General features: G+C 38.7%; 1 protein-coding gene across 1 annotated transcript; it reads left to right on the top strand.

The window, feature by feature from the left end:
• The first annotated feature begins 2,553 nt into the window (after positions 1-2,553).
• prkcsh (protein kinase C substrate 80K-H) lies at positions 2,554-13,342 on the top strand. The gene is made up of 18 exons (XM_026929922.3): positions 2,554-2,711; positions 3,048-3,198; positions 3,969-4,085; positions 5,241-5,336; positions 5,716-5,773; positions 6,763-6,880; positions 7,093-7,222; positions 7,550-7,634; positions 7,733-7,811; positions 7,891-7,974; positions 8,445-8,609; positions 8,718-8,805; positions 9,052-9,121; positions 9,221-9,310; positions 10,412-10,486; positions 10,592-10,691; positions 11,611-11,775; positions 13,162-13,342. The coding sequence occupies exons 2-17, from the start codon at positions 3,087-3,089 to the stop codon at positions 11,755-11,757; spliced, it is 1,614 nt and encodes a 537-aa protein (XP_026785723.3). The 5' UTR covers positions 2,554-2,711; positions 3,048-3,086; the 3' UTR covers positions 11,758-11,775; positions 13,162-13,342.
• The last annotated feature ends 201 nt before the right edge of the window (positions 13,343-13,543 follow it).

The raw sequence follows: 13,543 nt of genomic DNA, 5'->3' as shown, positions 1-13,543 counted from the left end.
ATTTTAAATTTATAAATTTATCCCTAATGAGCAAGCCAGAGGCGAAGGTGGTGAGGAATAACTCCCTGAAACGATATGCGGAAGAAACCTTGAGAGGAACCAGACTCAAAGGGAACCCATCCTCATCTGGGTGACACCAGGTACGATTATATATAAATGTATGTATAAATGTGCTGATGGCCAAAAAAGTTTATTTAATAAATTAAATCTGTAACATCTGTAATAAAGTGTAGAAAAACTGAAGGAGTCTAAATACTTTCTGAAGCCACTGTGGATATAAAACTTAAACAAACTTGAGAAAACTTTTACTGGTGTGTTAAATGAGGGATTAAGGGAAAAGGGATTCTTAAGTGCTTGGAGCCCAAATGACATTTAGGTATATAGAGTACATTTTAACCCTACTTTTTATAACTACTCTTAAACCAAAAATTTTCATGCACAGTTTGTCATACATATGCACCACTAATTTTGTTTTAGTGTAATCTGAACACTGACAGATTTGATTCGTCTATGTTTCACTGTACATTTTTTGGTTGTTGCAGTAGTTTTTAGATGTGTCAATATCATACAAATAAGCCACTAGCTACAGCTGATTTAGCATTTGCCCAAAATTAGCACTTAATAAAGTGCACTTTTATGACGTTCCCTTACTTATTTTCCAGCAATGCTGTTTGGCATGTGATTAATGGTGATAAAACTCAACAGTTACATATCTGTAACTGTGGTTCTATGAACATCGTATAAATGCCAAGAGCAGTAGTGAAGTGAAGTGAAGTGAGTAAGAATCACCTGGATACCTTCTTGTGTGCATGTACACACATGCCGAGACCTTCAACAAAGTCACAAAGTGACTGAATGACCCTACACAGTGGGCACACTAACAAGACAGTGCATACCCCCAGGAGGATGGCGTCCGCGCCCAGAACTGGTGGCCTTTCTGAAGGAAACAAGGCTCCTTTTTCCACCATGCTCCCCAAGAGCCCGGCATCTCACCCTTGTACTAGAGTCCCTTAACAAACATGTATATGACACACACTGGGGTGACAGGACGGCTGGCATTCTCAATAAAGGTAGCTTCATGCTGATGAATTATACGGCCTGCTTCCGTACCAGGAAGCGTTTTTGCGATTTGCAAGGAGGGTGGATGTCACATGGTTGGCCTTCTGCTTTGTGGGGTGAAACAGGTGCCAGTTTCTTCAAATACAGGAATAAGCTTACATCTCTGGCCATCAGAGGTGATGAGGCCGTCATTGTAATGCTTTTCCTTGGAAGGCAAACCTCTAAAAGCATCTCTCGTCTGGAGTGACAGGAACTTCATCTGCATCTGCATCAAGCAGACCCACAGAGATGAACCAGTCTTGTGGCTGCACAGCATGAACATCTGATTGCCTTAGCAAAAAGATGGGTTTCAGGAACCAGTTCAGCCCTCTCAAATCTAGAATACAACAAAAACCGCCATCTTTCTTCTGAACTTTTAAGTACAAGTATATACCCTGATGGAACAAACTTCTTGGAACCTAGCAAAAAACTTGATGGGGATTGAAATTGAGGGCCTGAGCTCATAAAAGGTTGGGGAATGATGACGGGACTGATGTTTGTACCCCTGTGACACAAGGAGTGGGAGGGAGAATCAGCTCTCAAACTATAAGCTTCCTCTACTAACATCTTCAGTTTCAGATCAACTGAATCAGTTGAGCCACGTTTGATTCCTGAGTTGTCTACATACATAGAACGTTTAGGCTGAGTCACTTGGGTCAGATTCCAACTCCAAATCAGGGTCTAAATCTGCCAGCTGAGAGCGTGTACTGGCATCGGATATCTGAACTGGAGACTGTTTCTCTGTGGTGGTCAATGCCTAGGCAGTGAACACATAGCCGGTGTTTGTCCTTGAGTTCCAAGGAGATTAGACATTGGCTGCATAAGAGCGGATCCTGTAGCATGACTTGGGGATAGTTTTTGAGAACAGGTTGTCTATAGCTCTGACTTCAGGCACAATGTTAGGCGGGTGCTCCAAGATGCACATGAGGTCTGACATGCACCAGACGAGTAGAAGAATAAAGGCTGTATGCATATGTTTTTAATGCTGTATTTGACTTACCTCGACCTCAGTGCTTTTGAGCTAGGAAGTGGGGAAAAAAAAACATGGATGATTAGCAACAAGCTAGCCAGCTAACTGTGATGAGTGATGTATATTTTCCTCCCCAACCCAGTGAACTGTAGAGTCAGTGTTATAGATGTAATAAGTGAATATGTCTGTGTGTTGATTAATCTAAAGCAAATACTTGTATATACAGTATAACTCATTTAAAGATAAGAGGTGCTGCTGTGTTTATTGTTCAGACAGTGAGCAGCCATGTTGATTTGACGTCACTTGCTGAACTCGGGATTCACAGTAGGAACCACTTTCAGAGCAGGAATTCTGAGCTGAGAGTGCAACTTCTGAAAGATTTTGAAATAAATGCGTGTATTTTATATTTTTCACACCCCGTTATGAAGTGTCTCTCTCTCTCTCTCTCTCTCTCTCTCTCTCTCTCCCCCTCCCTCCCCCTCTCTCCCCTCATTCCACCAATCAGAGCACAACACCGCAGTGCACGTCAGCACTGGCGGAGGTTGTTCCGGAAGTGGCTAATGAATGATTAGCTGAAGTCGACATTTTGTGTACTTTGTTAAGCTCTGATACAATATTTCGGTTTATCCAAACCAGAAAAACCGTGAGTAGAATAATTACACTTTCTTTTCTTATTCACGTGTTGTTTATTATTATTATCAGTCGAGAACTGGGTTTTACTTCTAGCTAAGTCTGTCAGTGTCTTGCTAGCTGGTTAGCTTTAAAGCGAAATAGAGCTTTTTATTTATTATCCAAGCACAAAGGAAGGAAATAACTATTCGGATTAATAACTTCTGCAGAAACATATTGCTAAATTCATTTACTTTATTCATTTTAGTGGTTGGTAATATGTGTGGGTTAAGCAAGAATAAACCTGACAGCTAAAAAAAATGCTTTTCATACTTCTGTTTACATGCGAATGTTTGTTGTTTATGATCAGATATTGTCTGTCTTCATCGTCCTTCATACACTGATCCTCATGAGCTGCACACACCTGCTGCTGAGCCTGGCCCTGGCCCTGACCCTGAGCCTGACTGTGGGCTCAGCTGGGGCTGTGGAGGTCCAGAGGCCTCGGGGAGTTCCACTGTCCAGTAAGAGACCCTTCAATATACTGAACCTCCTCATAACACCAGTGCTGCCAACTCTTCTCAGGGGAAAGTAGATGAAGCACGCTCAGAAAGTCGCATGTTAATTATTCATCATGATCACTGGCACATCAAATTACAAATTAGGGTACACTTAGATTTTCACTTAGACAATAATAAAAATTCAGTAGAGTTTTATCAGAATAGAAAGTAATAGGTTTTAATTTATTTCTTATAGAAAGAAGTCATCTTTGGTCATGGCACCACAAACTATACTCTTATGCATTTTCAGAATACTCTACTTTCTATCAAGAATGCAGACAGAAAGAACCAGTGACAGTGATTAGTCATGAAGGAAAAGGTTACATGCTTTTATTACTTGTAAATATCTCCAAAAAGAGAGTTTAGAACAAAGAACAAAGCACAAGGGTGGGACAAACAGTGCTGATCAGTGATCGGTTGTTGGGAAACAGTGCTGATCAGTGATCGGTTGTTGGGAAACAGTGCTGATCAGTGATCGGTTGTTGGGAAACAGTGCTGATTACACACTGATGGAGAGTCGAGTGAACCTGCTCTCTCAAATCGTATAACAGCAGCTGTGATGTGAGCTGGAGAGCCGTATCGAGTTCAAGACTAGATTTTCACTAGGCTTTTTTTTTCAATAATAATAATGACAAAAAGGGTCTAAAAAGTCATACTGTAAAGCATCTGAAATGCTCATATTGTATAACCAACTTGTGATCGTAACCAGTTTCCTTCCACTTTAATATTCACAGGACGAAACTTCTATGACGAGAACAGCCCGTTCACTTGTCTGGATGGCTCCCGTACCATTTCTTTTGACCGAGTGAATGACGATTACTGCGACTGCAAAGATGGCTCTGATGAACCAGGTGAAACTGAAACACTCTCTCCGAAAGATGACTCCGCATAATTTGTGCAGTGAATGAACACAGACCCCTCTAAAATGTCCCGTAAGCTAAAAGCGCTCGGGCCAACTCCAGAGCTTGTTTGTGGTCCATTTGACTTGTTTCAGTCTGACACACATTGTGCTTTATGGATAAAGAACTTGCAGGTTGCTGTAAATACATACACTATTTGGCTTTTGTGGACACCTGACCATAACATCCATTTGTGAATCCTTCCTAAGCTGTTGCCACAAAAGTCAAAGCACAGAATTGTATAGAATGTCTCTGTTTGCTGCAGCTTTACAGTTTCCCTTCACTAGAACTAAGAGGCTCAAACCTGTTCCAGCATGACAATGCCCCTGTGCACAAAGCGAGCTCCATGAAGACATGGTGTGTGAAGGTTGGAGTGGAAGAACTCGAGTGTCCTGCACAGAGCCCTGACCTCAACCCCACTGAACACCTTTGGGATGAACTGGAACACCGACTGAACCCCAGACCTCCTCGACATCCCAACATCAGCGCCTGACCTCACTAATGCTCTTGTAGCTGAATGAACACAAATCCCCACAGCCACGCTCCAACATCTAGTGGAAAGCTTCCCAGAAGAGTGGAGCTTATTATAACAGCAAACACAGGGGAATAAAAAGGGAATGGGATGCTCAGCAAGCACATCTGGGTGTGATGTTCAGGTGTCCACATACTTTTGGCTATATAGTGTATGTGGTGTAAAAATCATTATTGCTTCTTTTTCTCCCCCCCAGATGCTTCTGGTATTTTGCTTCAGCTATGATCTGCTCTTTGGGTTTTTTTTTCCCCATCCAAAGCCATCATGTGAAGCAACCATTTTGAAAGGCTCTGTCCTCAATTCAGTGTTACACAACTGTTAGACATTGGTGAAGGAGTTGTGTGAAGAACAAACGGCAATACTAAACTGTCCAGAAAGAGAGTCCTGTTTTGAGAACACTTGTATTGAACACCAAAAGCATTGAGGTCATTTACAGCTAGCTCCCTTTTAAGTGGACCGAATAATTTTCATTTAAAAAGAGCTGTATGTGAAAACACCATGAGCTAGCATTTAACGTACTTCATATATCTTAGGTAACAAGGGAAAGTTTTAATCAACCTTTATTTGACATCTAGGCACTGCTGCTTGTCCCAACGGGAGCTTCTACTGCACTAATGCCGGCTACCGACCCACCTTCATCCCGTCCTCCCGCATTAACGACGGCATATGTGGTGAGAGCCTCCACCTCACACTCAGGTCTAACCTTACACACTGTCACACTCGGAGGAATAAGGACACACAATCAGAACAAAACATCACCTCAGACCTTACTGCAATCACAATACACCTTGCCTATTAAACTCATATTGATAAACCTATCATGAGGCAGGGTTAAACACCAGCCAGCATTGTTAGGATTTTTGGATCATGTAAATGTAGTTGCTTCTCAGCCTTTTGGCTAAGATCAAGTGTAAGTCATTTATTAAGTGAGCCAATCATTTGTTTACATGTTCTGTAATATCATTATGGTGAAGGCGAATGTGCCCTAGTTTGGGATTCAACATTGGTTTGCACAAACCATGCAATAAAAAAAATTCTTTTCCCACATAGACTGCTGTGACACCACTGATGAGTACAACAGTGGAGCCAAATGTGAAAACACCTGCAGGTAAGTTTTCTTAAAGAGAAGATCATTCTGCTGTCTGTAATTTAATGAGGCTTGTACAGTTAATGCAGACTGTAGAAGAAAACTTGAGCTGTATATTAATAGATGTATTGTCATTAATGAATCAATACTATTGTGTGTATGTAGTCTGTATTTTCGCAGCAGTTAAAATAAAGCGAATGACACTTTGTTAAAAGCAGCTCTCCTAATCTGACTCCTGTTAATGTTTTTTCAAACCTCTAAGTAATTACAAGGTGAACGCACATGAACGCCACCACAATGTCATAGTTACCACTCGGGAACTCGTATATCATAACAAAAAGTTATGAATGTGACGTTTACGGCAGAAGGGAAGATTTTAGTGATAATTCTGCCTGTTCAGTTCTTTATTTTCTTTCAGTAAAGCAAAATAAACTTCTGGTCATTGATGAGACACACAGACAAAAAGAAGTTAAACCATTCAGTCTTTTTAGCCACTTGAACGTACACCACATCGTAGTTACCACCTCCAAACTCATACACACAAACTTACGAGAAGGACTTCAGTCCTGGTCATTGAGTACCGCTGGCCTAGAGTTTGGTATTTCACTGCTCCCAACTCACCTGATTCAACTTGTCAGCTAATTAACATGCAGGATTGAGAAACACAGCACTAAGTGGAAGCAATTTACTGAGAAAGCTATCAATGGTAGTAATATTTACAGTGTATTCATTTGTACTATCTTGTGCATTTGTTAGGTTGTGCATCACTTGTCATGTATGTACTTGTTTTGTACATTGCATGTTCTGTTATGCTGTCGCAATACATGCGGTTGTACATATTATTTGGTATTTTTCACCACCAAGGTCCAGCAGTCATTATTTTTACCCCATTTCATAATGTGTGATATTTGACTCTTGAGCGAAAGCTATCAAAGGTAAGAGAGCTTTATATAAAAACAGCACCTGTGATCATTAGTGTGAAGTTGTGCTAACAGTCTGGTGATTCTCAGGGAAATGGGCCGAAAGGAGAGGGAGGTTCTGCAGAAGATGGCCGAGATCACCAAAGAAGGTTTCCTCCTCAAACAGCAGCTCATTCAGGAAGCCAAGAAAACCCAACAAGAAAAGCAGGTAAAAAAAAAAAACTTAACAACACTGTTGCTTTCAGAATTGTGATTTCAGAATTCAGCTTGGATCCCACTCAGATAATTTTTTCAGCTGTGATAAGAATTGTGTTTATTCATTTTATAAAATTGTTGTTAGCTCAGCTGTCCATTGTTTTACAGTAGGCAACCTGGATCATTGTAATTTGATTTATTAACCTGCTGTGTTGTCTGTTACAGAATAAGCTGACTGACCTGCAGAACAGTAAGAAGGAGTTGGAGGAGAAAGTGGAGGAGATGAGGACCATTAAAGAGACAGCAGAACAGCCAGAGAAGGAAGCCAAAGAGCGCCACCTTAAGGCCTGGGAGGGTACGTGCAGTTGTTTTTCATGATTTCATTATTTTTCTTATGAATAAATTTCCACATACAGTGTATTATTTTTTTGCATGTATATTTTCGGATGAACTCTTTATTGGATTTATGCAGTGATTATCATGCTGACAATTTTTATATTTGTCTGATCATTATGCTATTGCACAAGAAACCATTTATAGTATGTAATGAGAAATAAATATTTCTATGTATGCACAAAAATTGTAGTGAATCACTTAAACATCAGTCCTAGTGACTGGCTTTCATATCAGCTGGTTCATGTGTTTCTGAGCCACGTTGCCTCTTTGCTTGCCATTATTACAGAGCAAAAAGCAGTGATCAGTGCAGAGAAGGACAAAGCTAAAATGGCAGAAGCTTTTCTTGAGCTAGACGATGATGCGGATGGATTGTAAGTGCAGTTGTTTGAGTGTGTCTCTCTATGAAGTGGAGTGCATTTTGTTTTTGTTTTTTTGGCCATATGATATAATGTGTTTTTCTGTTTTTCAGTGTTTCTGTTGCTGAGCTGCAGACACATGCAGAGCTAGATTCAAATGCAGATGGCACTTTTTCTGAGACAGAGGCCCAGGTATGTTTGCTTATTTTTTCTTTCTTTTCTTTGTTTGCACCTTCTATTTATAATAACTACAGTGTGATTTCTTCCCCAGGGGTTGCTAGGAGGAGCTGACCAGATAGACACAGCAGCTTTTGAAAGTGTGTGGAACAACATTAAGGACAAGTATGTCTCAGAGGTCAGTAAACGTCAGTCTGATAAAAGATAGACCCAAACTGACCACAGTCTAGATTTAGCTTGCTTTTTTCTGGCTACTGCTTAACTTTTTTGTCACACAGAGAATGGTTCGTGACAGATTTCTTATTATATGATCAATTTAAAATAGGGTTGCCTCTACCCATTAGTATTTTTTATATATGAAATGGCAAACCACTATTCATGGTACTAAATGTAAAAAAATCATTAAACAGTGCTTTGTGATATGTAGCTGTTGAAATATTTGTTTCTGACCACCAGTAAAAGAACACTGATTTGGTATGGAAGGATCTGTTGCTGAATTTGATTTATGGAGGCAATTATGTCTGGTGCTTATGATATTTAACATTCTTTAGTTTTCTGTATATGGATATTGTGTTGAAAGTTAGTGTCAGTGGCTACCCATTCTTATTCCCTGTAATTGTTCATTCACATTGAACGGATTTGTTGCAGTCTCAGCCTAAGGAGCCGCCGACGGTGGACACTCCAACAGAAGAAAGCAAGGAGCCCGTCGTGGAGAACGACTCCGAGCCATACCCCGATGACGACGACATCCCGGAAGAAGAGGAAGAGGACGTTGACGAGGAAGATGATTATCCAGAGGAAGACCTTGATAAGGTAAGGAAGGTGAACAATATATCTATCTGCTCAGTTAGGTGACTGAATTGGCTCGTTGTTCTGTGATTTGCGTTTGTGGATTTTTGACTAGTTACATTATTTTCACAGGCTCCTTCCAGCGTCAAGACTCCAGAGAAGATGGAGGAAGAAGACACTATGCCACCTTACGATGCTGAGACTCAAGCTTTAATTGATAGTCAGTAGGACTCTCTCTTTTTTTTTTTTCTTTTGCCAAATATCTCCTATAGGAGTTTAACATTCAACTGCTATGTTGTTTAAAAACAGATTACTGTTATTCATATCAGTGTAGCGTAACATTAATGATATAACCAATTCAGCTTTCCTTATCATGGATATCTACTCATGCCTAAGTTACCTCAAGTACGTCCCTTTCATGACAAGCATAATAAGTAACAGCCATTGCTTCTTCTCTGATCCGCAGCCGCTCAGAAAGCCAGAGGTGACTTTGAAGAATCGGAGAGAGCTCTGCGGGAAGTGGAAGATCAGATCAGGTTGGTGCAATGACACCAGTAACATGTTTGTCTATGTATGAAAGTTTTACAGCGCAGTGTTTGACATAGATCTGTGCATATGTCTGCTTGAATTTACAGGAACATCGAGAAAGAGCTTTCTTTTGATTTTGGGCCCAGTGCTGAGTTTGCTTACCTTTACAGCCAGTGCTACGAGCTCACCACTAGCGAGTAAGTCAACCAGAAACAGCATTATAGAGATGCAGTAGTAGGATGTAGTTCTCACAATATTAACTGTTTTTGCATACTCATATTCAGAATAAAACTTTGGAATCCCACAATATTAACATGTGACTGTATCTAAAAAGTTTCTAAAATGTTTTACAGGTTAAGGCCTTGGAACTATAATGTTCTATTTGATAATTTTGTGATTTTAAGTTATTCAGCCATAAAAACCTATCCTTAATAAGATCAAAGCAGGTACAACATTTATATAGTTTTAAATAATAAGAAAATATAAAACTTTATAAAACATTTGTACATACTTTTCCATAAAATAATTTGTAATTCTTTTAATATGTATTTCTGGTATAAAAATATACTAAATATCATGTATTTTTAGTTGGCATAAATAACATTTATAACATTTGTCATTTTTGCAAAAAAAAAAAAAAAATAAAAGTTAGAAAGAACTTTATAAATCTGAAATCTAAAGATATGTTCCCAGATTAAGACAACTGGAATTTTTAGCTTTCTCGTCCAGAAAGGTTTTGTGTTTGGTACGTCATGACACCATGTCAGTTCATGTGATATTCTTGCTAATGGACAAATGAAAAATGTAATAATTAGAGATGATAATAATCTGATATCCAGGATTGTTATTGGGCCGATAACAGCAAAAACTGGTGAATTGGATATCGGTGAAAATGTAAAGGATGTCGGATCCTGTAACAAATGGCAAAGACTAGAACTGGATTTGGAAAAGAAATGTGGTTTTGGAGCTGGTAATGCTTACATGTATAAGAGTCTTGACCTTTTTTGTTGTTGTTAGGTTTGATTTTATTATATTTATATTATACTTTATACTTCAAAGAGTGAAAGAGTTTAACTGTGAAGTGCTTCAGTTAAAAAATGTAAAGTTTAGTAGTTTTTAAAGAAAACAGTATTGGAAGATTATCGGTATTGGCTGATATTAAAGGTTTTGGTTTTGAAAAAGAAAAAGTGGTATTGTGCCATCTGTAATAATAATGTATTGATGCATGAGTAAAAGTAAGCATCACACTTTTAATTTTAATTTTCATTTAATGTTAATACTCATTATTCTCTCTATAGATATATCTACAGACTCTGTCCTTTTAACCGTGTTTCCCAGAAACCCAAGTACGGAGGCTCAGAGACGAATCTTGGGTAAGAGTGTCTCACCATGATTTGAAGATTTAGTCAGTGTTCTTAGGAAATGGTTATCGTTACTATTATCTTTCTGTCTTGGTTTGTGTGTGTGCACATGTGCAGGACATGGGGAACCTGGGCAGGGTCTGAGGACAATAAGTACCTTGTGATGAAGTATGAGCATGGTACAGGGTGCTGGCAGGGCCCTAACAGGTCCACCACAGTAAGTCATTGTTTCCACTCCTACCACTGTGTGTGCTTTCTTATTAACATGGTGCATCAGTATGTTTCTGGTTGGAAATTGTCTTGGATAGTTATTTGTTTTATGAGTCAGTGATGAGGCACCAAGCTTCTGGTTATAGCCAAGTGTTTACTGAAACTAATACTAGGGATCAATTTGATGGATGGATGCAGGAAGATTGCTATCCACCTAGTCTTAAAAAAACAGCCATTATCTCCCTTGTGAAAGTTCCACAACTTCCACACCAAGTCTCACTCACAGCATACAATCAGGATTAGTTTTTTTATTCAGTATGTAAATTGAATTTGAGTTTATAATCTTTGGGGATTACTGTATGTCACATTAGTAAGGCTTTTAAATTAGTACAGTATATAGAGAAAAGAGAAAGGGCAGTAATGCGTTACGAATACATATTGCCCGCAGTGGATAAATTACAAGCTGTTTAGAAGGGGCTATAGAAAGAAGTGCTTCCTAAGATCAGCACATAAAATGCTGTGACTGAACATCATGTTTTGCAGTCAGATGAGCCCAAACCTTTTTCAGCTATTAACACCACACCATAATTGGTGGAAAAGATGAGGACTGCAAAAATTAAACAAAACATCGAAACCTGCTGTAAAATATGGTTGTAGGTCCTTGATGTTTTGCGGCTGTTTGATTGCTAAGATCGATGGCTTCATGAACTTTGCTGTACTACCAGGATATTTTATGAAATACAGTATGGTTGCCTCTGCACTTCTGGTCATTTGAGCCAATCATAAGTTCTGAAAAATTTTCCAGTTCAACCAATAGTTATATTAAACTATACACACACATATACACATATATTACCACATGTTTCTAAATGCCTGATAAATCTTGTAATCTTGTGTGTTTCATTTTTATTTCCAACCTTCTTTAGGTAAAGATGACATGTGGGAAAGAGACGACGGTCACATCCACCTCAGAGCCAAGCCGCTGTGAGTACCTGATGGAGTTCACCACGCCCGCTGTGTGCCAGGAGCTGCCCACCATCGACCCTACCCTGCCTGAACATGATGAGTTCTAGTGCCCTGTGTTTTCAGCAGTGAGTTTAATCCCAGTGAACTAGACTATGAGTTCAAGTAACATTTATTATGAGCAACAATAGGCTTCACTGGAGCTGTAGGCTTCTTAGTGTTAGGAAGAGACCACTTCCCAACACTGACTCATCCACACCAGTTACAGCTCACCTCACTGAGGGTTCACAGACTGAATTTGGTGTGAATTTGGTTCAAAATGCAAACAAATCAGCAGTAGTGTTTACACAAATCTCAGGGAGTTGTGATGGATGCCAGGAAGAGGTCAGCAAGAGCGGAAGAGGAAGCACACAGACACTGTACTGAAAATTGATTCACAGCCTCTTTTCCGCCGGAGGAAGGAAACTGTTCATGTAGTAAAACAATTTAGACTGACTGAATTACACCGATTTATTGGCACTGTTTATGGAATTGAGCAAAAAATATTACATTTTAGAGAAGCATTACACCTGGGCTGGGCCATATGCCAAAAATATCTATCTAATATCTAAATAAAATATGATACTTGAAGACATTTCTATGGTACATGATATATATCACAATATGCTCAGAAATGGTCCACAACACAGTACTGTTGCATGTTAAAACAAAAAACCCAGTTTGATAATTTATATCTAGGCTTCTCAAACTTTTTCTAGCCAGAGACCCTTTTAACTATAAAGTCACCCCTTTGAGATGCACTGATTTATATAATATGTACATTATATGTTAAATATTGAAACCATAATGCAACATTATTTAAAACAATATCAATATTTTATCATTATATTGCCCAGCCCTAACATTACACATTAGATAATACAATTACATAATAGGAGAGTTTACTTGTATTGTCCTCAAACAGTAATTTTATTTTATCTCAAAAACATTTAACAAAATTGTTATGTGCCTAAAAAATATTGCTTTTTAAATTATTGGGCAGTCCTGATAATTTTGAAACCAGTATTTTGCAGGCAAAAATTGCAATACTTTTTGTAACTTTTGTGTCTAAAAAAATATTGTGTTGAAGTAAAGCTATACAGTGTCACCATATGTTAAAGGTCAAAATATTATTCCACATGCAATTCATTTTGTATGCTTGTTTTTGCTCATTTTCATTAGGAAGTGGCAATAGTTCTGGAGTTGATTGTATTTCCATAGATAAATAGAGAAGTTGCATAATGACAGCACTCCATGGAAAAGTGCATTCTCCTTCTACTCACTATAAGTATCTGTAGTAGACTTGATATTAGATGTTCGTTAGATTATAAGATCATACATTAATCAGAAACAAGGTTTTAATATCAATATGTTATGAATTAATTTCTACCATATTAAACTGTAAACCTCAGTAGACTCCTATGCTATTAAGACAGCAGCTGCTTGAAAGTGGTTAACTTCTTTACTGTTTTCAGTGTTCCAGGTCACAGCGTGGAGACTGCGTCTGGCTCATCTCTGCCCCAATCAACACTTTGGTGAAAATTAGTTAAAGATAAGGTGTTTTGTGGTTGTCTGTTTTTTGTTTGTTTTATTTTTTTTTACTGAAATTGGGTTTTGCTCACATTCCATCACAAATAAAGTCGGATTTTAAATTCACATCCCCTTTGTTTTCTTCTGAATTGCAGTATTTGTCTTTTTTCTCCAAACAATCCTTAACCAGCGTAGTACCAGAGTTTGCTTACAGTACGTTATTGACTATAACACTGTGCATAGAGAAATCTCCAGCTGCAATCCAGGCGCATCAGTGGTTGAGTTAATTCCACACAGAACATCGTTCTCGAGCCTTTTCCAGGTTTT

Source organism: Pangasianodon hypophthalmus, chromosome 23 (assembly GCF_027358585.1).
Source record: "Pangasianodon hypophthalmus isolate fPanHyp1 chromosome 23, fPanHyp1.pri, whole genome shotgun sequence".
NCBI lineage: Eukaryota > Metazoa > Chordata > Actinopteri > Siluriformes > Pangasiidae > Pangasianodon > Pangasianodon hypophthalmus.
The sequence above is the reverse complement of the archived record's forward strand: the minus strand, read 5'-3'. Positions and strand labels throughout refer to the sequence as shown.

Bases quoted from the DNA above. Each gene is read 5' to 3' on its own strand.
- prkcsh (XM_026929922.3), top strand. From the start codon at position 3,087: ATGAGCTGCACACACCTGCTGCTGAGCCTGGCCCTGGCCCTGACCCTG. The intron at 7,812-7,890 runs GTATGTTTGCTT...TTTCTTCCCCAG, and splicing joins TTTCTGAGACAGAGGCCCAG to GGGTTGCTAGGAGGAGCTGA. The intron at 9,122-9,220 runs GTTGGTGCAATG...TTGAATTTACAG, and splicing joins GAAGTGGAAGATCAGATCAG to GAACATCGAGAAAGAGCTTT.